The sequence below is a fragment of the Bos javanicus genome, chromosome 11, assembly GCF_032452875.1.
Source record: "Bos javanicus breed banteng chromosome 11, ARS-OSU_banteng_1.0, whole genome shotgun sequence".
Classification (NCBI taxonomy): Eukaryota; Metazoa; Chordata; class Mammalia; order Artiodactyla; family Bovidae; genus Bos; species Bos javanicus.
In genome coordinates this window covers 104,087,730-104,114,834 of record NC_083878.1, presented here as the reverse complement: position 1 = coordinate 104,114,834, position 27,105 = coordinate 104,087,730, and the positions used below count along the sequence as shown (strand labels likewise).

Here is a 27,105-nt window from a genome sequence, read left to right as displayed (position 1 = left end):
TATAAAAGAGAATTGTAACAACTTTTTAAAACTCTTTGCTATTTTGACAGATAAAATTTGGAAATAACCCAAATGCTCAACAACAAAGGATCGGTTTTAAAATATGTGTGGACATCCATTCAGTACAATAGGGTCTGATTCATCTTCCTCTCTCCTCTCTGGAAAAGTCCAAAGGGAGAGTTGACACTAGTAACTCAAGACTTTTTGTCACTGCTGTGTGGTGTGTGCGTTTGTGTGTGGGTTGGGTTGGTTTTTTTGTTTGGTTGGTTGGGGAGGTTTTTTAGGTTGGACTTCCAGGGAATTTTCAGTTTCTGCTTTTTCTATTTGTAAATTGTATCTTATTACCTGGATGATTTGCTACAAGCCCAGGTTACTCCCCCGTCAGAAATGGGAAAATATACAAGTCTCGCCCACGGGAACCACCACTCCCTCCTCCTTCTGCGTTCACGCCACACCCCCTGGCTGAGGTGGCCCTAGATCTGGCGAGCCTGCCGGGTCTCACCGCGTTAGGGGACTGCGGTGACTCCAGACGCATTGTGGCAGGCCGAGAGGGAGTGGAGCGCAAGGCGGAGCCCACGGCCTTCCTTGGAAGGGGCACAAATATCCCCTGGGTGACCCTGACGCCTTGCGGCCCCTCTCTGGGTTTCAGCTTCCTCCCTCTTATACCAACTGGGCCCCGGGTGGGATGCAGGGATGCAGTCTATGCCCCCAGGGCTGGTACCCAGCTTGAACCAGGCCCCCCACGACTTCCAAGTGTCTCCCCCCCGCGAAGGGCTCCTATCTGCCTAGCGAGCCCTGCCACCTCCAGGGGCGCACGAGGGGCCTGCGGCATCCAGGGAAAACCCTGCCTCCCGGTTTCGGTTACTCCGGCCGGGACGCGAGTCGGCTCCCGGGGAAAGCCCGGCCGCCCCACCCAGCTCGGCGCCGGCATCCTCAGCAGCCGCACCACTCGCGGCCGCCCCATTGGCCGACGCCCGCTCTGCAGGGCCGTCCCGCAGCCAATCGCGGCCGGGGGGCGGAGCTCCGGGCTCCGCCGGATGCTCCCATCCGCTGCGGCCCGACGCGCCTCTGGACAGAGCTGCCCCGGCCACTCGCGGCGCGCCCGGGCGGGAGGAGCCGGTCATGCAGGAGCCGCTGCTGGGAGCCGAAGGCCGGGACTATGACACCTTCCCCGAGAAGCCGCCCCCGTCACCAGGGGAGAGGACGCGGGTCGGGTGAGAGTCGGGCGTAGGGTCTGCGGGTGGAGGATGCGGATGGCCTGGTAACCTTCAGTGGGCAGCGGGCTCCCCGACCTTGGGCCTCCACTGACTGTCTGGGAGTGGCCACCAAGGGGCCGCCTCGTTCAGACACACTAGTCCGGGTGCCCCCGCCGAGTACTAGGCCCAGGCCCCAGCTGGCAGAGACAGGGCCATGGACGCCCAGAGAAGGTGAGGTGTTTGCCTAGTCAAGCAGCAAGCTTTCTTGCATGGCAAAGCTGGGCGCAGACGCCAGGGCTCCTGTTCTGGGAACGGAGCCCTGCACCGGTGTCCCAGCCCCAGCGATGGGCTATCCTCATGCCCCGGGGGCTTCCCCAGGGAGCTGGGGCTCAGCCCCGGGAGGTGCCAGTCTGACCAGCTCTTGACCTAGCTGTCCCAGCACAGCCATTGTGCTCAGGCCAGGCAGCAGTCAGAGGTGGGGGGACTCAAAGATCCTGACGGCTCTGCACTGCCCCCACACACACTAGGGTCCTGCAGAACAAGAGAGTGTTCCTGGCTACCTTCGCTGCTGTGCTGGGCAATTTCAGCTTCGGGTATGCCCTGGTCTACACGTCCCCCGTCATCCCCGCCCTGGAGCACTCCTCGGATCCAAACCTGAATCTGACCAAAACCCAGGCATCCTGGTTCGGGGTAAGAGCCATGCTCTGAGCTGACAAGGGATAGGGCAGGGGGACCGGGGACCCACTGAGTTCTGTCCCCAGCTAGGAAACCAACCCCCGCCCCCCAGACAAAGCCACAGGACCCCCTCCAGGGCCCTGGTCTGCCCCTCCCCCATCCACTCGGGTCGGCAGTAGAGGTGGGGGGTAGTGAGGCCAGACAGTGGCTCCGAAATGAAAGAGGGAAGTGAAAGCTGATGGAGAAGGCGTGGGAAGGAGCAGGTGGGGAGGTGTTCCTTAAGATCTCTACCCAGCAGGGCTGAGGGTTCCCCAGACCACCCCCCCAAAACAGAGCAGGCACCTCCCTGGACGAGGAGAGGCAGGACACTCTGGTACTAATGGAAGAGCACTGCTGGGCCAAAGGGTGTCAGGAGAGATGGTGGGCATGTGGGTGGGACGAGCACGGGTCCTCGGAGTCCCAGGATTCTACAACTGCCGTCTTAGCAGCCTTGGATTTGCAACCTCAGCGTATCAGCTAAAATAATAACACCCAACGCGCGCTGTGTACCTAGTCTGTGCCGGGCCCCTGCTCGGCATTTCCCATGAGAGCTTTTTCACTCCGGGGCCAACCCTATGAGGTGGGTGCTGCTGCTCTCTCCATAATGTAGCTGCAGAAACTGAGGCTCAGACAGGCTCAGCAGGATGCCCAGGTCACTAACTGGATCCAACTCCCTGTATACTCAACAGGGAGTCTGAGAACCCCCAAACCTTAAAATCCCAAGGGCTTCGAGTCACAGAACCCTCCTGTCTGCTATATGACAGTACTGGGCGTTTAAACATCGGTCTGGACAGAACTCCGGCAGACACCTGTTGTGGCTTCCCTCACAGACAGCTGTCCATGTGCTGCTTGTACCCCTCTGGGGACAGGAGGCTCACCACCATCCAGAGTCCCAGTCCTGCAGCCCAGGCTCCCGGGACAGCCTGGGAGAGCAGCTGTCTCTAGGCTCTGATGGGGTGGGGGTGGGGGGTGCTGGGTGCCCAGAGCGCCCAGACATGCCTGCCCCGCACCCTCCTCTGCAGTCCGTGTTCACCCTGGGTGCGGCGGCCGGGGGACTCAGTGCCATGGTCCTCAATGACCTCCTGGGCCGGAAACTCAGCATCATGTTCTCAGCTGTGCCCTCGGCAGCCGGCTATGCGCTGATGGCAGGCGCCCACGGCCTCTGGATGCTGCTTCTGGGAAGGATGCTGACGGGCTTCGCAGGGGGGCTCACAGCTGCCTGCATCCCGGTAAGACCAGGACTGCCCAGGCCGGTCCCCTCACTGCCTCAGTATTTGCACTGACCACCATGAGCTGAGGGCACCTGGCTTCGGGCCCCCCCCGCCACAATCCATGGGGATATGTTTGCCAGGGAGCCTCAGCTCAGCACCCCCAGGGCAGCTAACTTGGGGGAAATGTGACATTATGCCCCAAGGTGCCCCCAGTCTGGACTCCCCAAACTTCCTGTCTCAAGGCCTGGCAGAGTCGTTGCTCAATCAGAGAAAATCCATATTGAGCAACGTAATGGGGAGGAAAAGGAAGTCCTTGCCCTGCACCCCTCCTGGGACCTTGCATGTTACCCACCACTCCCACATCGGGGCTGGGCAGGCCCAGCTGGGCACAAAGGCCTGTGTTGGGGGAGTGGAGGCCAGAGTCTGGGTGCCCTCGGGCCTCCACCCCCATGTCAGAGCTGAGTGGTGCTGCCCACTTGACCGTTCAGGCAGCTGAGGTCCTGCTGAGATCACGACCAGGGCGAGAACCCACGGAAGCCCCCACTCCCTTGGTTCCCGGGGCTCACTGGGCCACCCCGCTCATCCCAGCCAGGCCCGGCGCGTGTGCTCAGCAGAGACTGGGTGGGCTGTGTCTTGCAGGTGTACGTGTCTGAGATTGCCCCGCCCAGCGTTCGCGGGGCCCTGGGTGCCACACCCCAGCTCATGGCGGTGTTCGGGTCACTATCCCTCTATGCCCTTGGCAAGTATCATCCGGACGCACACGGAACACCTCTTGTGTGCAGTCTGGGGGGTGGGGGACGGGGCCGCTGAGCAGCAGGGGCCGGAAGGGACAAGAGAAAGCGAAAGTGAGTCACAGTCGTGTCCGACTCTGCGACCCCGTGGACTGTAGCCCATCAGGCTCCTCTGTCCGTGGGATTCTCCAGGCAAGAATACTGGGGTGGGTTGCCATTCCCTTCTCCAGGGGGTTTTCCAGGCCCAGGGATCAAACCCAGGTGTCCTACATTGTAGGCAAACTACTTTACTGTCTGAGCCACCCAGGGAAGCCCGACCCAAGAGAGGAAGGGACAAACCTGCCCACGAATGAACCCCCTGCCAGGAGATGGTCAGTGTTTGCTGGTGGAGGCCCCCAGGGCCTTGCTGCTCAGGCTACTCCCCCGTCACTCCACTATGACCCCTGGGGCCCTCCAAGGACCTGGGCCCTGTGATCTAAGTGCAGCCCGGCTTGGAGCAACCAGGGGAGGCTTCCTGTAGGAGGCGGCCCTGGGACTAACCCTTGAAGGCGAGTGAAGCTGCTCAGAGGCCCCCGAAGGGAAGGGCTGTGTCCAGCCCCGCCCCAGCCCCTCACAGCTCCTGTCCGCAGGCCTGCTGCTGCCCTGGCGCTGGCTGGCCGTGGCCGGGGAGGGGCCGGTGCTCGTCATGGTCCTGCTGCTCAGCTGCATGCCCAACTCCCCTCGCTTCCTGCTCTCCAAGAGCAGGGACGTGGAGGCGCTGCAGGCGCTGGCCTGGCTGCGAGGGCCCGATGCCGACACCCGCTGGGAGTTCGAGCAGATCCAGGACACCGTCCGGAGACAGGTGTGTGCGGGGTGGGTGCCCCGCAGCGCTGTGGGACACGGGCCTTTCACGCCGCTGGCATGAGCCTCGGTTGCTTTTCCTGGGAAGCAGGGATGAGAGCAGTTCCCACCTCCAGGAGCGGGGGTAGGGGCAGGACGTCTCGGGGTGTGTATGCGTCGCACCATGGATGCCCAGGGACCCGGCCGTGTTGCCAAGCAGGGGGTCTGCCTCAGCCCACCCACTGACCCGGGAGCCTGGGTCCCTTGGGGGAGTCCCCAGAACTGGGGCTGCCCCAGTGACAGGGACCTTTCCTGGAAGAGGGAAGAAGGGAGCCTCCTACCTAGCCCCAGGCAGCCCAGGCCAGGGTGGCTCCAGCCGGAGGGGCCGGCACAGCCCCCCGCAGCGGCAGCCTCGTGTCTCCAGAGCAGCCACCTGTCGTGGGCCGAGGCCCGGGACCCGCACATGTACCGCCCGATTGTCATCGCCCTGCTGATGCGCTTCCTGCAGCAGCTGACAGGCATCACGCCCATCCTCGTCTACCTGCAGTCCATCTTCGACAGCACCGCGGTCCTGCTGGTGAGAGCACGCCCCTACCCCGGCCCTCTGTCCCCAGGCCCAGGGAGGCCGTGCCCGCTGAGCGCCTGCCCTGCCTGGGGCCCCGGGCACACCCACGTCTCATAACTGTTTCTGTGTGCCTGCCTGTCCTGAGTAATGTTTGTAAGGCTTCCATGTTTTAAGCAAGATACTCGGAATTACAAGGGAGACCAGTCTTCTAGAAAAACGACCCCCTGGGAACCACAGATCCCAGGTTCAGAGCATCTGTCACTCGCTGAGGAAGTCAGGTCCCCCCCGCCAAAACCTCAGCTTCCTCCTCTGCGAACTGGAGATAATAGCCAGCAGGCCTTCACATGCCTGTCCTGGGCTCAGAGATGAGATGAGGTGTGAAGATTAGGGGCAGTGGTGCCAGGATCCAGTACTAGCCCGGGGCTTAGTGGTGGGCATGACGGTTGTGCCCCCTGCCAGCAAGGCCCCGCGGGCTGGGCTGGGTGACTGGCAGAAAGCCACTGAGCCCAGGGCCTGACCCTGCAGAGCCTTGGGGGTGGGGGAGAGGCCCAATGGGCTAGGGTCGCTCAGCCTCACGGCTCCCTCCTCGCAGCCTCCCAAGGTTGACGCCGCCATCGTGGGCGCCGTGAGGCTCCTGTCCGTGCTGATCGCCGCCCTCACCATGGACTTGGCCGGCCGCAAGGCCCTGCTCTTCGTCTCGGGTGAGTGCGGGCGGTCACCTGTGCTTCCTTCTTTTGCTCCTCCAGCTGCTGCCCTTGTGGTGGGAGCACCAGGGGGGCCTGGGTCACAGCTGCCCTGCCGGGTGGACTCGGTCTGCCCGGCACCTGGTGCAGGGCTGGACATCCAGAAAGGCCGGCTGGGGCTTGCGAGAGTGAATGAGCCGGCTGTGACACACGCACACTGGGCGTGACACACGCACGCTGGGTGTGACAGCCCAAATGCCGGCGGGGTGGGAGCGGCCTGATGGGGAGCGGGCGGCGCAGGGCGCTGAGGGGCTCGGGCTCACGGGGTCCCGGCCCCCTGAGGGCCTCTGGTCTGTCCACAGCGGCCGGCATGTTTGCTGCCAACCTGACCCTGGGGCTATACGTGCATTTTGGTCCGAAGTCTCTGGCCCCCAACAGCACCATGGGCCTGGAACGCGAGGCCCTGGCGGGCACAGAGCAGCCCCTGGCCACGCCCACCAGCTACCTCACCCTGGTGCCCCTGCTGGCCACCATGCTCTTCATCATGGGTAGGGGTGCCCGTGGAGGGGTGGGGGCAGGCCAGCGTCACGCTCAGATGGGCTGGGGTGCTGCCGTCTCGGTGGTTGGGGAGGGTCTCCCAGCAGCTCCAGGGAGATACCAATGGCCCCCAGACGGGGTCTGAGCACACCCTCTTGCCCCCCACCCCCGCAGGCTATGCCATGGGCTGGGGCCCCATCACCTGGCTCCTCATGTCGGAAATCCTGCCGCTGCGGGCCCGTGGCGTGGCCTCAGGGCTCTGCGTGCTGGTCAGCTGGCTCACCGCCTTTGCCCTCACCAAGTCCTTCCTGCTGGTGACGGTGAGTGCTCGGCCGGCGGGCCCCTCTGGCCAGTGCCGGGGGCCCGTGCAAAGGCGTCTCCATGAGTCCCCTCAGCCTCAGCACATGCTCCCTTCGCACCGGGCCAGGGACCGTGAAGTGAGAGCCTGACGAGGGCTCCTTCAGTTCAGCAAACGCTCGGCTCGGGGAACTGTTGGGAGGTCAGGCAGCTGACCCCCAGACCGAGGTGAAACCACAGAGCCGGGCCTGCCCGCCCTGCCGCACCCTCCCGGGCAGTGAGCGCGGTCTTCCCTCTGGTGGGCAGCTTGGGTCTCAGCCGAGCGCATCCCCGTCCTGACTTCACTCTTGGTTCAGCTTCCCAGCAGGCCTTGAAGCCAACCAGAGTCCCCAGTCCCCGGGTGGGAGGGGGTAACGCGGACAGCTTGGGCAGGGCCTGTCCTGGTGCAGTCAGTGCGGCAGGGCAGGGTGGGGGCACCCAGAGCCAGTGCCAGCAGGAGGCAGAGCGATGGTGGAGAGGGGGGTGTTGCGGGCAGAGTAGGAGCCCACCCCTGGCCGCGCCGTGGTGGTGAACCTGCTGCAGGGAGGCGCGTGGGAAGGCTGAGAGTGAAGGTGGGCGTTGGGACCAGGGAGAGAGAGGCTGGTGTCTGGGGCCAGGGTGGGCTCCAGCTCAGAGGTGGTGGTCAGTCCCAGGGCCCAGCACCCGAGGAGGGCTGCCTGCAGCCCCGGGGGACCTCGAACACCCTGCTAAAACGGCTGGATTTCCTGCCGATGGTGGGGAGCCCCGGGGTGTCTGACCGGGTGATGTGATGGAGCCCCGCCACCCCGGCTGGCTGGCACAAGCCGGGCCAGAAGCTGGCACTGGGCTCCCCGTGACCCGTGCACTCTCCCCCCCAGAACGCCTTCGGCCTGCAGGCCCCCTTCTTCTTCTTCGCCGCCGTGTGCCTGGTGAACCTGGCCTTCACCGGCTGCTGCGTGCCTGAGACCAAGGGCCGGTCGCTGGAGCAGATCGAGTCCTTCTTCCGCACCGGGAGGAGGTCCTTCCTGCACTAGAGAGCGGCCCCGCCGGAGGGGCCTGCCGGAGTGGGCGGCGGAGCTGGGCTCTGGCCCCAAACTGCACCCTGCACCCAGGAGGCGGCAGCAACCCGCTGTCGACGGCCCAGGCACAGGAGGGCAGCCCAGAGGCCTGACAGCCCCCGGAACACGCACGGGCCCTGGGCGGGCCCTGGGCAGGCAGCACCGCCGTCCAGCGGCGTCACACACTTATCCGCCGGACCTGCTGGCAGAGGCGGCTATCACACGGCCTCAGGCCAGGGACAAGGCCTCGCTGGGAGAACTCGTGCTGAGGACAGACGGGGCCGGTGCTGGTGGACTGGCTCTGCACAGGGACGCCGCCACCCCGTCTGGTGCTCCCATCACCTGGTGGCCACTCGGGGACCAGGACAGGAAGCTGCACCAGTGAGGCCTGTGGACACCACAGGGGATGCGCTGGATGCCCACCGGCCAGGGCACAGGGCCCAGCATGGACTCTGCCTCCTACACCCGCCCTGCTTCCGGGAATAGGAAGCGCTTGAGGGTGAGCTGTGTTCACACTATTTATACCAATAAACGAGAGGAGGGAGTGGGGAGTACTCCCTGTGGGGGAGCCCCGCCCAGCAGCCAGGCCGGACCCAAGATTCAGCCAAGGTCACCAGGGCCTGCTACCCCAGGCCACCCCAGTCTGCCCGCTGCGAGGCAGAAGGAAGGGGCGAGGGCTGGGTGCCCCCGGCCGTGAGGTTCCAGCTCCTCCGAGCTGTGCGCCGTCTGAGATGCTGGGAGCAGGCTGCACGGCGCCCGTGACACAGCAGGTCCCCTGGGGCTGGGGCCCCACTCGGCTGCTCTGGGGTCGGGGCATCTCTTTTGGACCAGAGGGAAAAGCTAACAAGCAGAGCGTGGGAGCATCGTACAGACCACCACCAGGCTTTATTGCTCAAAACGCAAGCCAGACACAGAGAGCCGACAAGGAGCATGGGAGGACAGAGCCCAGACCCCCAGGGTGGGTGAGCCCTGGCCACCTCGGCGGGTGACCTGCCCACTCTAGCCTGTGACCCGGGGGCTGGAGGGCCTGCCCAACACCCGCCCAGCTTCCTCACAGGCCAGAGCCACAACCCTGCTCCACACACAGCCAGCTCTTCCTTCCTGCAGCAAGGAGACACCCATCAGCAGGAAGGACCCCGTGAGCAGGGAGACCCCATGAGCAGGGAGACCCAGGAGAGGCAGGAGTGACCCCAGAGCCCCACTTCCTGGGGAAGGATGAGCCAGGAGGTGGGCAGGGCCCTTGCTGCTCCAGGGAGGTAGACAGTCTGATCCACGGCACACGTAGGAGACACACGCACGCACACACACACACACCCGGCCGGCCTGCGGAGGCCCACAGCCCTTTGACCCCGGCGCTGGCCTAAGGAAGGTGGTCCCAGAGGACCCCTGAAGGCACGTGCCACGCCGGGCCGGCCGCACAGTAGACCCTGCCACCCCAGAGCTCAGCCCAGCAGAGGGCTGGGGGCATGCTGCTATCCCCAGGACAGGGCCTGCCCCCCAGCCGCCAACCGTAGCAACCCCCAGAGGTGAAGGTCCACCTGGAAGCAAAGACTGGGTGCAGCCCTGGGGCTGGCTCCAGAAGGCGGGAGCGGCCCCCAGGCTCCTGGGAGGAGCAGGGGCAGAGCCCCAGAGCCACGCACGCTGGCCCGGCCGGCCAGGCCCAGGGAAGAGACCTGCTTCCACGCTCGTCCACGGTGCTGCGACCAGAGGCCAGAGCACGCCCAGCCGGTGGTCAGGCTGCCAGGGCTGCCGGCGGGTGCACTGGAGGGGCATCTCTGGGCTCCATGGAGGAGACTGGCGGGGCCTGGGCGGTGGTGGGAGGCCGGACAGAAGCAGCCCAGGCAGCTCAGCTCACGGGGTACCCTCGTGCCTGGGAGGCCAGGAGGCCCGAGCGGATGTGCCCGCGCGTGGAGACGGGACCCACATCCCCAGGAGCAGCTCCTCCCAGGCCTCTGGCCGGTCACAGTGGGTGGTCCCGCCAGCCACCCGAGGTCTCGAAATCTACCCCGTGGCCTGCGGCCAGCCAAACCAGGCCAGCTGGGAACAGTGGGGCCAGGAGGGTGTCTGTGCGGAGCCCTGCAGCTGGTCATCCCGAGGCTCCCCCTGCTCGCCCTGCTGCTGCTGGTGAGGCCCTCCGAGCCCTCACCCTGCCCCTCGGCACTTGGCTCAGGGTGATGCCAAGGGCGGGGTGCAGGGGCGCAGAGAGAGGAGGACTCCGGGCGTGGGGACAGGTGAGCAGGATTAAGAGAACCAGACACCGGCTCCTCCCCAGACCCCTCAGGGTCCACGCTCCTCAGCACACGCTCACACAGACCAGGAGGTGAGCGGGGGCAGGAGGGCCCCCGACCCCTCACAGCTCCCCCTCCAGGGTGTCCGTGAGCTTCTCCTCGTCCACCTGCTGCCTCTGCTGCTGGATCCTGGCGTAGGAGATCGCGTCGCCCCTGGGGAGACAGGGCAGTCAGCACCAGACGGGGGACAGACCCCAGAAACGCAGCCGCCCGGCCTCTGCCCCATTCCTGGCCTAGGGCCCTGGGCAGGGAGGCCCTGCCTAGTGCCTGACGCACCCCCTGGTTTCCCCAGATGAGACCCCGTCACTGAGGATGGCAAAGACCCATCCTGTCGCCTCTAAGAGTGGCCTGGGCTGCCGGGGACGTGAGCTGAGGAGGACTGGGACCCTCAGGCTGGGCTCTGCGGGACTAGGGGGCGGGGGGCATCAGAACACCGAGCTGGGAGCGGGCCTGATAGGCAGAGGCTCTCCAGGAGTTGTGGCCCTGCGTCCCTGCCATCTCTACGCCCCAGGGGTCCCGTGAGTTCTCCTTCCTCCACCCCTTAGAGCTCAGATGCCCGAGAGGCACTGACGAGGGTCACTGACGGCGGTAAACAGGGCCACTCCAGACCTGCGTCCCCGAGAGGCTCCAGAAGGGAGAGACCACCCCCACTCCCACTGCAGCCGGGCCGGGACCAGTAAACGCACTTTTTGCCTAGTGCTGATAGTCCATACAGCACTCCGGTGGCGAAGGCGATGGCATTGCCCAGCAGTGTGGTCAGGGTCAGGCTGATGACGATGGGAACGACCGCCATCCTGGGGGAGGAGCAGAGGTCACGGGGCAGGCCCGCCCACCCATGGCCACGACCCCTTCCCCCACAGCGGGCACAGGAAGGGTCCCCCGGCATCAGCTGGGACACAGGCTCACAATCGGGCTTCATAGAATCCTCAAACGCCCATGAGCCTGTCTGCAAAATTCTGTGCATTGGGGAGAGAATCCAAAGCTTTCATCGGATTTTGGGGAGACCTCCCTGGTGGCTCAGTGGTAAAGAACCCCCCTGCCAATGCAGCAGACACAGGTTTGATCCCTAATCCAAGAAGATCCCCCGTGCCACTGAGCAACGAAACCCGTGGGCCACAGCTACTGAGCTCTCGCTCCACAGAGCCCGTGCTCTGCAGTGAGAAGCCGGCAGACCGCGACTGAAGCGCAGCCCCTGAGGCTGCAGCTAGCGAAGGCCTAGACAAAGCAACAAGGGCCTGGCACAACCAGAACACAAGCAAAATTATTTAAAAAAAAAAAAAGATTTTTGAAAGGGTCCATGATCCAAAAAGGTGGAAACAGCGCTGAGATGGTCCAAGCTTTCAATGTGCATAGAGACAGAAAGAGGAGAAAATTCCGGTGTCCGTTCAGGCCTGTGCTGGCCTTGTGACTCAGGACAAGTTATTCAACTGAGGCTCAATCTTGCTAGGGTGAGGTGGGATCAAATCTCAGAGGTTGTGAGATGGAGCAGGTAAGGCGTGTTAACTACCTAACACGATGCCTGGAACAGCATAGACAGTAAATAAACCAAGGCTCTGACTGGCGCAGTAAAATCAGCCACGTCTCAACAAGGAAGATTCCAAAGGTTAAACTGCATGGGACTCGCCCGCGGTGAGGCGCACGCGGATCGCATCACCGGTGAGGCATCACCCCGCTCCGTCTGGTCCCGCTGGCACCACCTGGAGGAAGGTGGGCACTCTGGCTTACGTGTCCACAGGGTCAGTGCCTGATCCTGGTTGGGACGTCCAGACCAGCGTCAGTGATCTGGGTTAACACACACACCCTGTACGCAATGAAGACAAGACTGTATACCCTCTTCTTGGGCACGACCAACTGAATTCTACCTGCATGTCCATTCTGGCGGGATGTGCGATCATGAGGTTTTACTGGAGTTATAAAATTTCCCAGTAATAATAATAGGAACTGTGAAGGAAAAAAGAGACCGTGGGAAAAAAATCTTCTGTCAAAACAAAATTAAAGGCAAACAACAGGCTGGAAATATATTCACAGGAAACACAATAAAAGATGATGAAATCTTTAATACAGAAAACACATGCAACTTACCAAGTAAGACATGATGATGCCAATGGGTAAAAAGGAAACGAGACCATCGATTACCAAAGAAGAAAATGCAATTAGTAAAAGCGTAGAGAAAAAGACGTCACTTCTTAGCTAACAGATAGAAACGTGAAAATAGCACAGCACCCAGGGCCAGGGACAAGGAGGAAGAAACCCAGGGAGCCCTTGCAAATTGTGGAAACAATTTAGCCACACATTGGAATCATCTGAACGACCATTATCCTTGACCTAGTCACTCCACACCTGGAAACAGATCCTGAGGAAATCATCAGAAACACAGAAATTTTTAGCACCAAGATGCTCATCGCAGCTTGACCTGTACTTCAGTTGGCAAACGAAGAAAAGCGTGACACAGCCCGTGGGGTAAGTATTTCTGTCACTAACCGTCATCTTATGAAGCCTTTGTGGTAAAACTGAAAACATTTGTACCATGATGTTAAGGGGGAAAAACCAGGACACAAATTTACTTGCAATGGTTAAAACTGGGTGAGAAGCGGGTTTTTAATATGCCTGCAGACAGACTGAAAGAACTCATATCACAATGTAACAGGCAGTGGGGCTTTGAGTAACAACTTTCTCTTCTCCAGGTTATCTTTAACAAACATACGTTACTGTTAGCATTTTAAAATACATTTAAAAAATAAAGATCAAGGCACAGGACATGCTGACATGCATTTCATATTCCTCTGTGATCAGACACGGGGGAAGCAGCTCTAGAACCGAACACACGTCTCATGCTCAGACTGTCACAACCACTGGCCTCCAGGAAGGGAAGAAACCTTTGAAATAAAAACCTCTGTGTTGACGCCTAAGGATAATCCAGATAACCACTCCTCCTGCTGCTGCCTGGAGCTCTTAACAGCCTCCCAGACACCAGGCGCTATTCTAGAAGCTGCATTAGACACATCCTGAAGTTAGTTCAACCTCAGGGTTCAGACGCGAGGACTCGGATGCGGACCTTGTTGCTAGGGGTGGGACAATCCGAGAAAAGCACGTTTGGAGGCCCTATTTCCTGTTCTTCCCCCTTCCGTGTCAGGACACCTAGGTGGGCCACTCTCCTGAAAGGCTTTCCAGAGGGACACGAGGATCTACCAGAATCCGCCCAACAACTCCAAATGGATGGGCCAACAGCCCAGGGGAGCCTCCCTTCCCTTATCACCCTCGATGCTGCAAGGCGCATGGGCCTCGCATCTGAAGCCTGTGTGCCCGGAGCTGCGGGCGGGGGCAGAGCCCTGGGCGCAGAACCACTGGATCACGTGGTACAGCAGGTCCATCGTGCGACTCAGCACAAAGGCCGTCCCTGTTTAACCTCCCCGGGGAGTACACAGGAGTGGTCAGCCGTCCCCTCCCCGCTCCCGGCCAACACCGCTGCGTGGGGCAGAGGCAGGGTCTGGGGGAGCCGAGTCACGCCCGGCCCGCGGCCCCTCACCCGCAGTAGAAGACGGCCTTCTGCCAGGAGCGCAGCCGGTCTGCCTTGGCTGCCACGACGTTCGCAAACTCCATGAACTGGCAGCAGAAGGGCGCCTCGCACAGCAGCAGGACAGAGGCGTTCATGCTGGAGGGCCGGGGAGAGGAGCAGACTGACACCGGGCCAGGCTGGCGGGTCCCCGCGCCTGTGTCCCCGGGAAGCCACCCCTCCCGCTGCTGCCTTGAGGAACCCCTATCTGGGCTGCTCACCCCACCAGGCTCCGAGACAAGCCAGAACAGGGTGGCTGGAGCAGGGTGCCCAGGGCAGAGCCAAGGCTGGGGGCTGCCACGGCCCACCTCGGGGAGCTCCCATGGAGGAGCCCAGGTCCCAGTCGCAGTGACCAGACCCTGGGCCCTTCCAGCGGGCCAGGCCCTTTCATCCCCCCCCGCCCCAGCCTGGAGGGAAAGAGCCCCCGTTTGCCCCAAGAACCCCCCGAGCCTCGGAGCAGGAACTGTTCTGCACAACTCACACCCCTCCCAGGTCCCCGAGCCCCCCGCACACCACCAGCATCCGGCATGCCTCACAGACCAGCGCTCCCAACTCGACCCCCATGGGCTCCCTTCAGCCCTCCTGGGAGGTGAGGCTCTACACACACCCCCAACCCCCTAGGCAGGACCGTCGCACGCTTACTCACACCATCCACACGCCGGCCGCGATGTTCAGAGGATGGATGGTGATACAGTTGAAGAGGCCCGAGATCGCACAAGCTGGAAAGAGAAACACACGAGCGGGAGTCGGCCAGGGGAGGCCACCCAGGGAGACAGCTCCAGACGGTGCGAGAAGCCCTTCCGACTCAGCCCCAGGCTCTCCTCACAGCACCCAGACGTCTACCCTCGGATAGCTGACCCAAGCGAGGCCAGCACATGGCTCCACAGACCGGTGAGGACAGACTCAGGCAGGTGAAGTGCTTGCCCAGACCCCATGGCCAGGGCGCAGCTGGATCCCGGAGCCGGCTTGCTTGAGGGCTCAGTGAGGGCATCCCGCCCTCTCTCTGTCCCAGGCCTGGGGGAACCCACCCTCTGAGCCCCAGCTGTCCCGACACCCACCTTGCAAAGTGAGCAGCATCAAAAACAGACTGTCTCTCAAGGGCTCGGGGCAGGGAGGCGGCACCACGCACGGCGTGGGCCGCGAGAGAGGCCCTTTGGGTGTAGGTGCAGACAGGAATGCCCCTCTTGGAACAGAAATCGGGATCAGGTCAGCCTGGGTCACAATCCCCGCTCTGACCACAACCCAGCCCAGTGACTCTGGGTACGGTCTTTTCACCTTTCCAGGCCCGTTTCCTCTCCTGCAGCCCAGCCCACCCACCTGGAAACACCCAGGGCCTGTGGTGTGGAGGGGGCATCCTCTGCTACCCGGGAAAGTGGCTTCCCTGGGGCCCCAAACGTGGAGCCCGCTCAAGCCCCCGATGGCCTCCCGTGGCAGGGTCTGTGCACTCGCCTCCCTCCGTCCCCAGGGCCCCAGCCCGCTTCACCAAGAACTCCGGGAGCCTGCCAGGCAGGGCCAGGAAGCCGGTTGCTGGGCAGGAAGCTGCCCCCCCGCCCCAAGGCAACAATGAGCAACCAGTTCATTAAATTTGCAGCAGCTCCCTCCATACCTGATCCCTGAGAAGGCCTGGAGCCCTCCTGGTGTGTTCCCGTGTAACCCTACACAGACAGCAATCGATGCAAGACGAAACCACGTGCAGGAAGGAGCCTGCCCTGTGTGACCCCCAAGGTCTCCCACAGCAACAGACGCGCTCCGCCCTACTAAAGGTGGCACCTGTCCCGGACCAACCGTCACCTTCAATCAGGCAGCAGGCTCCCCAGGGCCACAGGTGTGAGTGCCCAAGACATGGCACTGCTTCTGCCCGACAGTCCGCTGTGCCCGTCTCGCCTGACAGAGGCCCATACGTCCTGCCTTCCACCTCCACCCCAGTGTCTACCAACAGCCAACCTTCCAGGAGGACCAGGTTTCAACCCAGACAAGCAGGCTCCAGCCAGGAGCCCTTTAACCATCAAGGGCTGGAAGATGTCCCCTCAGGGGCCTCCAATGCTTGTCCCAAGTGAGGGGGGTGTCCAGGGCCAGCCTGTCTTCTCCAGATGACAATCAAGACCCCGAGGAAATGCCTCTCCAAGGCCCCCTACCTGAGGAAGGTGGTGCTCCCGCACAGCGACCAGACAGAAGCAGGAGCTCTATCTGAACTCTAGTCTCATCTCTAAAACTCCTATGTGCTTTGCAATCGACCCTGTGTTACATGCTGTTGGGAATCCACATGACAATCACGTTCCCAAATCTGCAGGTGAAAGTGACATTTCAGGGTGAAGCCACAGGTCTCTCTTCATCTTCATGGGTCAGTACCCCAACACTATGAACTCCTGCAGCGGCCCAGGTATCCCGCTTCAAAAGCACAGAGCTGGCTGGGATGCCAGAGTTAACAAGGGACTCAGCCTCATGGCTCAGCTGGTAAAGCACCTGCCTGCGATGAGGAGACCCGGGTTCGATTCCTGGGTCGGAAAGATCCCCTGGAGAAGGAAATGGCAGCCCACTCCAGTATTCTTGCCTGGAGAATCCCATGGACAGAGGAGCCTGGCAGGCTACAGTCCACAGTCCATAGGGTCGCAAGAGTTGGACAAGACTTAGTGACTAAACCCCCACCACCGGCAGGGCTGAGGACCCCAAGACAGAGGGAGGAGGGTGATGGCCCACAGGACACAGTCAGGCCCTTCACTCCCCTGCCCATGCCTCATCAATGTCAGTCCCACAGCAGCCTCACTGATCTGCCAGGGAAACAGCTACTCAGACTCTGAAGGATCATATCTAAGACCCGACCAGTCTCTCCTACAAAGTCAAAAGCATGCTTCCTCTGAATAGCAGTGACAGAGACTCAGAGGCCCTTTGGTGACTGGCAGAGGGCCTGTCCCACTCTGGCCTCTGGACAGGGGCACACCCTGCCAGAGTAGCACACTCCTAACCTGCACTCCTGGCTTTCTTCTGGCCTCCACCCACCTGGGAGGGCCCCTAAAGAGGTGCTCCTTCTGGCATATCTGATCAGGGTCTGCCTGGCCCCGGCCCTCTGTGCCAGGCAGTCACTGTTCAAATCCTGAGAATGCCTGGACAGACAGACACTCCCTTTTTAAGACCTCGGGCTGTGCCCGCCTGAGTCCAGTAATTCTCAAGGTTGTGGGTAGCAGCACCATTCAGCTAGACTGACGCTTGCCTCGGAAGACCTCCAGATCTTTCTTTCACTGAGTAGCAGATCCGCCTTCCTACACCTGATCTTTTGAGGGTGATTGTGCTAAAAGAGCCTGGCTTCCCGGAAAACTTGAGGTTGGGGGTGTGTCCAGGACGAGCCTGCGTCCCGGGAACAGGAGGATGCGAGGCGCTGCTGCGGCTGAGTTGACAGCCGGAGGCAGAGCTGACATCAGAGGAAGCGCACCGTCTCCAGATGGACCCCGAGGACCCAGAGGAGGGGCCACCTCCCTTCCTCGGGGATCACCTGCTCCCTGACACCACCTGCCCCTTGGGAAACCTGGCCAGACCTGCACCCGCCCCACGTGTAAACAACCTTCGCCGGAGGATAAGGAGGTCGCAGTCCGCACGCGCAGCAGAGTCAGCAGGCGGGGCTGCCCTCCGGCCAGGCGCGTCGGGGGGAAGGGGGAGCGGCAGTGAGGCCACGTCGGGCCCGCGGCTCCCCGGGCGGTCACGCTCCACCTCCCCCGCGGCGGAACGCGCCTGGAGTCCCGGCCGCCAGCCGGTAACCATGGCAACCACAGAAGCGCCCGCTTCCCGCGCGCCCAGTGCATCCAGCAGACTGCATCCCGAGCGGGTCCCTTCCCGGGGGCACGCGGGGTGGGGGGCGCGGGGCCGGGCCGAGTACTCACAGACTGCCCCTAACACCCCCGACAGGCGACACAGCCAGCGGTACCACCACGTCATGCCCTCCTCCTGCGCGGGCTGCGCCGAGCTCCCGGGCGCCACCGCCGCCCCGCCCGCGCCGCTCATGGTGCCGCCGTCCGGCGCTGCCCGCCGCGCGCACAAAGGGCCGCGGAGCCGGCCGTGTCGTCCCGGCGCGCGGCCTTGTGGGAGAGGCGGCTGCTTATTAGCATAGGGGGCGGGGCTGGCGTGGAAGGGGCTGGCGGGGCCGAGCGGAGGGAGGGCGCCTGAGAGGCCCGGGCTTATTAGCATAGGGGCGGTGCGTCGTGTCTTTAGCGTGGGGGCGTCTTTAGCTCTCGGATACCTGGACGGAGAGCGCCCGGGGGCCTCGTGCTTATTAGCATAGAGGCGGGGCTTCGTGTTATTAGCATACGGGGCGGGACCCGCTGGAGAGCCCGGGGGCCTCGCGTTTATTAGCGTAGGGGGCGGGGCCGCGGCGAGGTGCGCTCGAGAGGCCCGGGCTTATTAATGTACTAGCACAGGGCCGGGCCCGGCCCCGCCGAACTCTCCGACGGTCTGCCTTCCCACCCAGACTAGCCTCCCACCCAGACTAGCAAAGGGGCGGGGCGTCGCAGGGAAGCGACAGGAGCGCGGTCATCAGGGCCTCTGTACTCCAGCCTCCCTCCTTGGGTAGACGGACGTCCGCTAGCAGTGGCCAGGGGTTTTCTGGAATCGGGTGTGGATGTGGAGCCCGACTGCGGCCAGGGAATCCCCGTCGTGCGGTGGGCTGGGTTTTCAAGCCGTGTTCGGACACTTTGGATAAAGAAAACGCCACTCAGCCGGAACGCTCAATTTATTGGTATCCGAGGGCTGGGAGAGTCCCGCCTCCCACCCTCTAGTGTTCTGTCTGTTGGAGGAGGCACTCAGACACCAGAGTCAGCTCACCAGGGCTGGACGGACACCTGCCAGGTGTTCATAAATGTCAGGCACCTTCCTTTCCCTACCGGGACTGGGAGGAGGCATTCCACTGTGTCCACTGGGCAGCTTAAGGATGCGCTTGGAGAGGAAGCTGAGGCAGGGGATCGGCTGGCTAACCAGCTCTCGTGTGGAGGGTCCAGTACTGGCCCCGAAGGCTGGCGTGTGCTTCCAGGAAGCCCTGGCTAAACTCCATCTCTGCCTGGCTGCCCTCTGACTCCCAGTAGAGCGTCTTCTGCCCACGAAATGCTGTTGTCCTCAGGCTGTGGATGTCCCGGATCTGGGAGAAAAGAGGCAGCCCAAAGGACCGACCACAAATAATAATTAGCATAAACATTTTATGTGTAAAGTATCGTACACCCAGGTCACACAACAGCCCATCACAAAGACGCTGTTATTCTACCTGAGCAACTGAGGCTCAGAGAAGCTGCACTCCTTCCTCAAGGACACACAGCCAGAATGCCAGAGCTGGGATCTGAGCCCAGATTTGTACAGAGGCCAGACAGCCTCCTGCAGGGAGCTGATACCTTACAGAGGCCAGTTCGCCCAGAACACACCAAAGCTCATCGAGGGAGGGCTTGGCCTACTCTTCCAGTAAAATTATCTGATGCGCTAAAATTATGCTTCAGTCCTGGGTGAACCGGCTGCCTACATCAGCCAGTTCTGTATTTCATTCTTGTAGGGAGCTCAAGAAACATTTGTTGGTGAATAAATGGAAGAAACTTATCTCCCATTCATTCATTGATTTTGAGGATTTTGGTCTGAAGTAGACTCAGTGGCCCAGTCCAGTCCCTGCCCCCTGTCCCCAGGGACGGCTGTCCAGAATAATAGCAGAAGTCAGCCCCTTCCTGTCCCCATCCCAGCAGCCTCACCAAGATGTAACTGGCATCAGTTCCCTCGGCTCTGGTGCCGCTGTCCACGGTCAGGGCATGGATGGCAATCCGGGCCCACGGGGCCACGTCGATGAAGATGCGACAGCCCCCCACGTTCCTCCCACCTGGACTCATCGATGGGCTCGAGATTTCGCCCCGGGGTCCGAAGAGCTGCATGTCACATCCTGCAGGGGAGAGCAGGTGGACAAACTGGGAGAGGACCATCTCACACACAGAGGATGCCCCAGGGATGGTTGCTCCTGCCAGAGGCCAGGACAGCTTACGGCCAGGCAGCAGTGGGGATCGGTGAGGCACCACGGTCAGGATCAGGGCCCCCCGGCAGAAGTCCCCACTGAACCCCACCTCTACCACTTCCTGGCTGGGTGACCCTAATGAAGGCTTTAAATGCTCCGGGCTTCAGTTCCTTCTGTAAAGTGAAGGGAACAGCAGCACACACTGGGCAGGGCAGACTTTTTAAGATACCTCAGGGAAGCCACACGTGCAAAAGAGCTTCACACCAAACCCGGCCCGGGGGCAGCCCTCCTGAGTCTCTCCCGAGGTAGGTGCCTGTGCGTGGGGAGCCTGGGAAGTGAGGAGTGATGACCAGGCCAGCAGCCAGGGCCTGTGCTCCATGCTGAGGGGCCAAGGAAGAAGGGTCCCAGGATCCCACTTCCCACCTGAGGTCTGGGGGGCCCAGAAGTGCCTGGAACCCCGGGGGAAGCCACCTTCCAGCAGCTTGGGATGCAGAAAGAGGGCAAGACCCCCAAAGCAAGCCAGAGGGCTATCCACGGGTGTGCTGGGGCCCCAGGCTTGCAGGGCTCCCGGCCACTGTCCTGCACATGAGGTGCGTGTGCACACACACCCTGCTCTGCAGAGGATGAGCCAAGAGGACAGTGCACTCAGGGGGGCTGGGCAAGGCAGCTTGCAGAAGGCCCTTAAAGGATCCTGAAGGACCTGAGTGCCAGGCCAGGGTGTGGGGCCATGGTGGCCTGAGGGAGGGTGTGCGCCCTTGTGCCATGGGGCCCCAAGAGGAAGGGAGGCCACACAGCTCGGGACCCCATCCTGGCCACACGTGCAGGGGTGGGGTGTCAGGGGGTCCAGGAAGGCCATGCATTTCATTCGCAGTCAGCTAATTACTTTGCCAACAAAGGTCCGTCTAGTCAAGGCCACAGTTTTTCCAGTGGTCATGTATGGATGTGAGAGTTGGACTGTGAAGAAAGCTGAGCACCGAAGAATTGATGCTTTTGAACTGTGGTGTTGGAGAAGACTCTTGAGAGTCCCTTGGACTGCAAGGAGATCAAACCAGTGAATCCTGAAGGAAATCAACCCTGAATATTCATTGGAAGGACTGATACTGAAGCTGAAGCTCCAATACTCTGGCCACCTGATGCGAAGAGCAGACTCACTGGAAAAGACCCTGATGCTGGGCAAGATTGAGGGCAGGAGGAGAAGGGGGTGACAGAGGATGGATGGTTGGATGGCATCACTGACTCAGTGGACATGGGTTTTGAGCGAACTCAGGGAAACAGTGAAGGATGAGGAAGCCTGGCGTGCTGCAGCCCCCGGGGTCTCAGAGAGTGGGGCACAATGGAGCAACTGAACAGCAATGGCTCAGTCCTCTGTCTGCCTGGCCCACCAGCCCATCAGCACTGGCCCCGCTGGCAGGTTCTGGGCGGGTGGGGAGGCTCCACTGCCTCGCCGTACCTCGGTGGAAGGCTCCCAGGGCAGGCTGGCTTGAATACCGCAGCAGCACTCCGCCTCCGGGCCGCACAAGACGCTGCCTCACCAGCAGCGTGTTGGCTTGGGAGCTGAAAGCCATGCCGGTCGGCTTCCCGCACATCTTCCTCCACACGAGCCTGCCCCAAAGCAGCAGCATCTCCCCTGGGAAGGGGCAGTGCAGTGAGGACCCAGCATCCCCAGTCCAGCGGCAGCCCAGTGGCCTGGGGCAGACTCAGCTGAGTTCAGGTCCCGACTCTCCCACTTACTGGCCATGCAACACTAAGGAACTCCATGTGTAAATTAATCTCTTCTAGCCTCAGTTTCCTCATCTGTGAAATGGGGACAGCCACACCCCAGTCCTCAGCTGGCTGTAGTGATTACACATGGGGAGGCACTTGGAGCATGCTCCCAGGCATGGGGCACCCTCGAGTTACCCTCACTGGCACCCCCAGACCCTGGCACTGGCAACAGCTGCTCCCGTGGCCCCAGACATACCAGCACTGCAGTTGAGAGAACCCTCCAGAAACCGGAGAGTCACCACTTCACCCAGGGGCCGCCCGATGGCCACCGCACAGTCTGGCCGCGCCGTGCCTCGCATGTCGATGATTCCCGTTGGCCCAAGGTGCTGCCGGCCACAGACACCTAGCAAGCAAGCAGCAGGATGGCGGGTGAGCAGCGCTCCCAGGCGGCGCGTCCCCCGCGGGGCAGGGCCAGGGGAGGAGCCTGGGAGCTGGGGTGGCTCATGTCCTCCCAGGCCCCACCGGAAGCCTTCTCGGGTGAGCAGGGCACTGCGTGGGTCAGCGCATCACCACCCCAGGCACAGAGCCATGCCTGATGCGCCAGTGGGTCACACGGGCAGGACTTCTGACTCTTCTCAACCTTCGGGTTCTTCTCCCCGATGGTAGTAAAAGTGAGCTTGCACTTTCCCAGTGAGGCAGAGGGCCCAGCCTCCCAAGCCCACCCCTCCAGTTCAGCCGTGCTCAGCCCAGTGTCCAGAGTGCTGCAGTCACAGGTCCACCCCCTTCTCTGGGAGGTCCCCATGAGGAGCTCGGTCTTACTCTCCCCGGTGAAGATGCCTTTGCCCCCCCTCCTGCAGCCCCACCACACAGAAAGAAGGAATGAAACTAACTGGTCTCCACTGGGCTTTCCTGGGGCCCGGGCAGGCGTCCTTGAGCTGGGGAGAGGAGGCGGGTGTGGGGCTGGGGCCACTCCGGGGACGCAGCTGTGGCAGCTGTGGTCTGGCCTGGAGCAGTGGCTTCCTCACGGGGCGCCGGGCTGGCCATCCCCTGCCCCACGCAGGGCCCAGCCTGGCAGCCCCGCACGGTCACCGGCTTGGGCAGGTGCTGGCAGAAGTCGGCGGGCACAGGCACCTGGGCCCCAGGTCCTAGGCAGGCGTCGTGCCGATGCTGGATGCCCTCCCCACAGGAGACGGAGCACTGCCAGGGAAGAGGGACAGAGTGAGGCTGACCCTGCCAGGGCAAGACAAGCACAGTGGTTGACCAGTGGCCAGGCAGGATCTGATATAATCTCTGCCCAACGCAGGAGGCGAGCATACGTGCCCATTCTCCAGATGAGAAGACTGAGGCTCAGAGAAGTCACCCTTCAAGGGTCACAGAGGGAGGAGGAGCATGGATTCAAACCCGGGTCTCTCACTGTGGCCCTCCAGGCCTCGCTGCCTCCAGGCCGCAGAGTGAGGACCTGTGGCTTCCTCCTTCCGCCATCCGTCACTCACTCAGTGCAGTGTCCGCCCTGCCTTCCCGCCCCGCACCGCCCCTTCCAAGCGATCATCTCTCCACCCCGGATGCCCAGGCTCCTCCTGACGCTGGCGGCCATGTGCTCCGCCTCTTCTTCCCTCCGTGCTGTGAGCGAGCCCCTCCAGGGGGAGGGACCCAGCCCTGTCTACCTTCATCTCTCCAGGGCCTTGCAAGGTGCTGGGCGTGGGATGGCAGCTGCTCACCTTCCGGGAGTTATCAGCCCTTCATCTTCAAGCGTCTCCAGACCTTGGGGCCTCTGAAGGCCTACCTGTCCCCTGACACCTCTAGGTCTTCCGTCCCTGGGTGCCCTAACAGGCCTGGCTCTCCCCCTCCTTTCAGGGGATCACGACCCCCTGCCCACGTCCCCATGCGTGAGGACCCTCGGCTGACACACTGGCCAGCCGGCCCCAGCTGCAGCGCTTACCTGTGTCCAGGCGCTGACGTGCCACCGGTAGGCACAGTCAGCGACGATGCAAGGGATGCTGGCCTGTGGCCGCACAAGACCTGCGCAGGCTGCCCCGTCCACCTCTGTGTCCTGGCCATGGTCCAGCCGCACACAGGCCAGCGAGCGTGTGGCCGTGCCTAGCCCACAGCTGGCCGAGCACGGGCCGAGGGACGTGACTTTCCACCTGCAGCAAGAGAAGACCCCAGAGAGGGGCTCGGCTCCCCCAGAGGTGGCACTGCCCAGGGGGGCTCCTCGGACGGCCAGCCAGGACCAGTTCCGAGGCCCTGGGGGCGTCCAGCAACACAGCCCCTGGGCCCCTCCTGGCTGATCACCGGGCTGAGTGGCATGGGGGAGGCTCTGCAGGAAAGAGAGCTCTGTTTCCTTAAGAAGGTCCCCCCTTCCGTCCCCTTTGTCACAGAACACCCGTGGCACCAGCTGCTGGCTGGGTCAAGAACAGGGCCAGGGCAGTGGTGCCCTGGGATGATGGACAGCTGATCTCCGTCCCCATCATTCACTCCTGACCATGGTGGTTTATCATCTTTCAGTAAATGATGACGACTGGTGCATTTCAGAGCCGAGGCTGAAGCCAGGCAGGCTGCCCTGGGGCCTGGAGTCCTTATCACCACACTAGGCTGCCCCGGCCCTGAGACCCGAGATGCCGCCTCCCGATTGCATGCCTTCTGTGGGCTTGGTGCTGTTCTAGATGCCAAGATACGGCCGGGAACCAGACCAAGTCCTCCCCACGCGCCTCGGAGCACACACAGGTCTCCGCCTCGTGCCGCTTGGGGCCGGATGGGTCTTTGTCGTGGGGCCATCTGAACGGTGGAGGGTGTGTTTAGGGGCACCCCCGGCCTCCACCCACCATATGCCAGCAGCAGCACGCCCCACGCCCACCCGCGTTGTGACGGTGTCCCGGGGGGACCCCCTGCCTCCCTGTGATGGCACTTTGAGCAGAGCCTGGGGAGGGATTTCTGAGGAGACACATACAAGAGCAGTGGGAAGGCAGGCGCACAAGCATCCCCTGGAATGTTCCAGAACATCAAGGGAGGCCAGGGTGGCCACAGGGACCTTCCAGGGGTAAGCAGAGCTCCTGTGTGCACGAAATGCCCATTTGAGAAATCCCAGATCATCTCAAATATGATGCGCAAAAATAAATGGAGTGCGCGTTTTAGCGTGAGCAAGGAAATCAAGGGACACGGGTGTGGATAGCAAATGGATCATAAAGTTACAGCGATTAAAACAGTTTGACTTGGGGGTGGCGGTAGGTGGGGGAATAAGCCAACAGAGCCTGGTAGGAAGCCCCACACAGATCCGACACACAGGAGAAGTGAGGTGCAATACAGGGGGCGCGTGGCAGGGGCGGGGGGTGCAGCCAGCGCTGCCGCGAGCTGGTGATGTGGAGAAACAGCTTGCTCCCCTACTTTGCACGCGTGCTGAGTTGCTTCAGTCGTGTCCGACTCTTTGTGACCCTATAGACTGTCGCCCTCCAAGTTCCTCTGTCCATGGGATTCTCCAGGTAAGAATACTGGAATGGGTTGCCATGCCCTCCTCCAGGAGATCTTCCCAGCCCAGGGGTCGAACCTGAGTCTCTTATGTCTTCTGCATTGGCAGGCGGGCTCTTTACCACTAGCACCCCCTGGAAGCCCCCTACTTTGCAACAGACCCCCAAATAAATCACAGATGAGTTTAAAGGTTTCAATGTAAGTGAAGTCGTCCTGTGGTGGCGTACTTCTTTAAAATGAAGGAGACAGAGGAAACAGAGATACAGAAGCATCCGTGAAGCCTGGTGGTAGGATGTGGGTGACTTACACTCTTTTCTGGATGTTTGAGTGACACAGAGGAGCACTGTGTTATTTAAAGTGCAAAATACAAAGAGGAAGCCGCAGGAGCACTGGGAGCTTCCCCATCGGGCTCCCATCCATCTCTGGACCCCCCTGGAGGGACCTGCGCTGTCACCGTGGCTTCAGCAGTGCTGAGCCCCAGGTGGACCGCCCTCGGGCTCCGCTCAGATGCTGCCTCCTCCACTGGGAAGCCCCCAGCCCCACCCCCATTAGAGCTGACAGCGACTGAGTTTGCCAGAATGGCACCAGGTGCAGCCTGCCAGGAGGAAGGTGGGGGTCCTGTTTCCGTTGCCCCCACGACGCCCTGTTACCCCCATGGGCCCAGCCCCACATCAGCACACGCCAGGCACTCAGGCTGCCTACTGCCCACGCTGGGGCTGCTGACCTGGGCGGGCAGGGCTCCGGGCTGCAGGCCTCCTGTTGCTCCGGGCGGGGCAGCCCCTGGCACTGGGTGTCCGGCAGGATCTCCTCGTCCGTGTCCTCGCCGTGGGCCCGGGCACAGTACAGGATCCTCTGCGCCACCCCTCCCCCACAGCTCAGGCTGCAAGCGGCCAGCTTGTACCGCCACCTGGGGCAAACGGGAGTCAGGGGGCGCCCCGGGGGAGCCCGGCTTCCCCTCACGTCCACCCCAGACCGGAAAGGGCCTGGAAAAGGTTCTCTTTCCGGGGAGTCACTTTTACGTCTCCCCTGGGAGGCTCAGCGCAGTGGACAGAGAACATTCAGAAGACCCCACTTTGCAGAAGGGGAAGTTGAAGGCTGACGTGTCCAGAAAAGCAATGGGGGAAGGGGCAGGGCACCCAAGGGGCCCTGCAGAGACATCGGTCTCCAATAGGAATCCCACACCCACCGTCACCCGGGCCCACCCCGCCAGGACTCCCAACCTTCTTTCCCGCTGTGTTTCCACATCACACCAACACCGTCCATCAAATTATACATATACACACATACATCAATCTTCTTTGTCATGCGTCCCCCCCCCCCCAGCCCCCAGCGTCTGCTCCATGAGAGGGATGCCTCTGTCTTATTAGCGGTAGGGTCCCCTTGTGACAGCACAGCAGCTGGGCACAGTAGGTGCCCAGTAAAGAGCAACTGATGAAAAATGAGCCACCAACCGCATGTGCCCACAGCATTCCAAACCCTGTGTGATAAACGCCCTACCCCCCAGTCTTCTGTGCACCAGTATGACCCACTCCTGCGGGTGAGGATGCCAAGACTTAGGAGCTAATGGGAGGTGATGATGCCACCCTGCAAGGATGCTCGCCTAGGACCACCTGCCTCCTTAGGGAGGGGCCCACCTGGCAGGGCAGGGCTCCGGGCTGCAGTCCTCCAGGGGCCTAGGCCGGGGCATGGGCCAGCACTTGGAGTGAGGCAGGGAGACGAGGCGGCCTTGGTCCATCCTCACACAGCGAACAGCCAGTGGCACCTGCCCGCCTCCACAGGTCACCGGGCATGGTGCCAAGGCTCGGGTCTCCCACCTGCAGGGAGGGAAGGCCAGTGTTCCGTAGGGAGCCGCAGCCAGGGTGGAGCGCCTTCCTCCCAGGGGCACCCAGACTGCTGCAGCTCTGCACGGCCTCCCTCCCTCAGACTCACCTGGCCGGGCACGGGGCAGCCTGGCAGGCCTCCCGCCGGCTCCCGGGCTTGCTTGCCAGGTCACACAGCTCTTCCCGGACGGGTGTCCTGAGGGCAGTGTCCACGCACACAAAACGCAGTTCCACCAGGCCTGCGGGGAGGAAGGAGGAACCCCGCACCCCGAGAAGGGGGTCAGCGAGGACCATGGGAGCCCCAATCTCTGGACAGCTCTAGCAGATGAGGCCTCCCTGGATTTGAGTCCCGGCTTCCCTCAGAGCTCAGTTGGTAAAGAATCTGCCTGCAATGCAGGAGATCCCGGTTCTATCCCTGCATTGGGAAGATCCCCTGGAGAAGGGATAGGCTACCCACTCCAGTGTTCTTGGGCTTCCCTCGTGG

At 62.1% G+C, this 27,105-nt stretch overlaps 3 protein-coding genes across 6 annotated transcripts in view; 1 reads left to right on the top strand and 2 right to left on the bottom strand.

The window, feature by feature from the left end:
- The first annotated feature begins 1,022 nt into the window (after window positions 1-1,022).
- Window positions 1,023-8,414, top strand: SLC2A6 (solute carrier family 2 member 6). Of its 2 annotated transcripts, XM_061434122.1 has the most exons (10): window positions 1,023-1,214; window positions 1,724-1,886; window positions 2,933-3,139; window positions 3,761-3,860; window positions 4,482-4,693; window positions 5,096-5,248; window positions 5,829-5,937; window positions 6,282-6,467; window positions 6,631-6,776; window positions 7,650-8,414. In XM_061434122.1, the coding sequence occupies exons 1-10, from the start codon at window positions 1,123-1,125 to the stop codon at window positions 7,803-7,805; spliced, it is 1,524 nt and encodes a 507-aa protein (XP_061290106.1). In that variant the 5' UTR covers window positions 1,023-1,122; the 3' UTR covers window positions 7,806-8,414. The 2 variants fall into 2 exon arrangements, with proteins under 2 accessions (XP_061290106.1, XP_061290107.1); XM_061434123.1 differs by lacking the exon at window positions 6,282-6,467 and having other exon boundaries at window positions 1,034-1,214.
- A 281-nt stretch (window positions 8,415-8,695) lies between these two features.
- CACFD1 (calcium channel flower domain containing 1) lies at window positions 8,696-17,721 on the bottom strand. 3 transcript variants are annotated; one of them, XM_061434125.1, is made up of 5 exons: window positions 17,543-17,715; window positions 14,317-14,389; window positions 13,644-13,769; window positions 10,804-10,911; window positions 8,696-10,270 (listed from the first exon to the last, which is right to left on the bottom strand). In XM_061434125.1, exons 1-5 carry the CDS (start codon window positions 17,661-17,663, stop codon window positions 10,180-10,182), a joined length of 519 nt encoding a protein of 172 aa, XP_061290109.1. In that variant the 5' UTR covers window positions 17,664-17,715; the 3' UTR covers window positions 8,696-10,179. The 3 variants fall into 3 exon arrangements, with proteins under 3 accessions (XP_061290109.1, XP_061290111.1, XP_061290110.1); XM_061434127.1 differs by lacking the exon at window positions 17,543-17,715 and adding an exon at window positions 14,729-17,266; XM_061434126.1 differs by lacking the exon at window positions 13,644-13,769 and having other exon boundaries at window positions 17,543-17,721.
- Window positions 17,722-18,369: 648 nt separating this feature from the next.
- The window catches only part of ADAMTS13 (ADAM metallopeptidase with thrombospondin type 1 motif 13), a 33,611-nt gene continuing 24,875 nt past the window's right edge, over window positions 18,370-27,105 (bottom strand). Inside the window, exons 22-30 of the mRNA XM_061434121.1 lie at window positions 26,731-26,860; window positions 26,436-26,615; window positions 25,526-25,708; window positions 23,279-23,483; window positions 22,230-22,536; window positions 21,596-21,742; window positions 21,086-21,262; window positions 19,382-19,566; window positions 18,370-18,789 (exon numbers count right to left, since the gene is read on the bottom strand). Coding sequence (XP_061290105.1) covers window positions 18,625-18,789; window positions 19,382-19,566; window positions 21,086-21,262; window positions 21,596-21,742; window positions 22,230-22,536; window positions 23,279-23,483; window positions 25,526-25,708; window positions 26,436-26,615; window positions 26,731-26,860 — 1,679 coding nt within the window. The 3' untranslated portion in view covers window positions 18,370-18,624. The remainder of the gene's footprint in view (window positions 18,790-19,381; window positions 19,567-21,085; window positions 21,263-21,595; window positions 21,743-22,229; window positions 22,537-23,278; window positions 23,484-25,525; window positions 25,709-26,435; window positions 26,616-26,730; window positions 26,861-27,105) is intronic.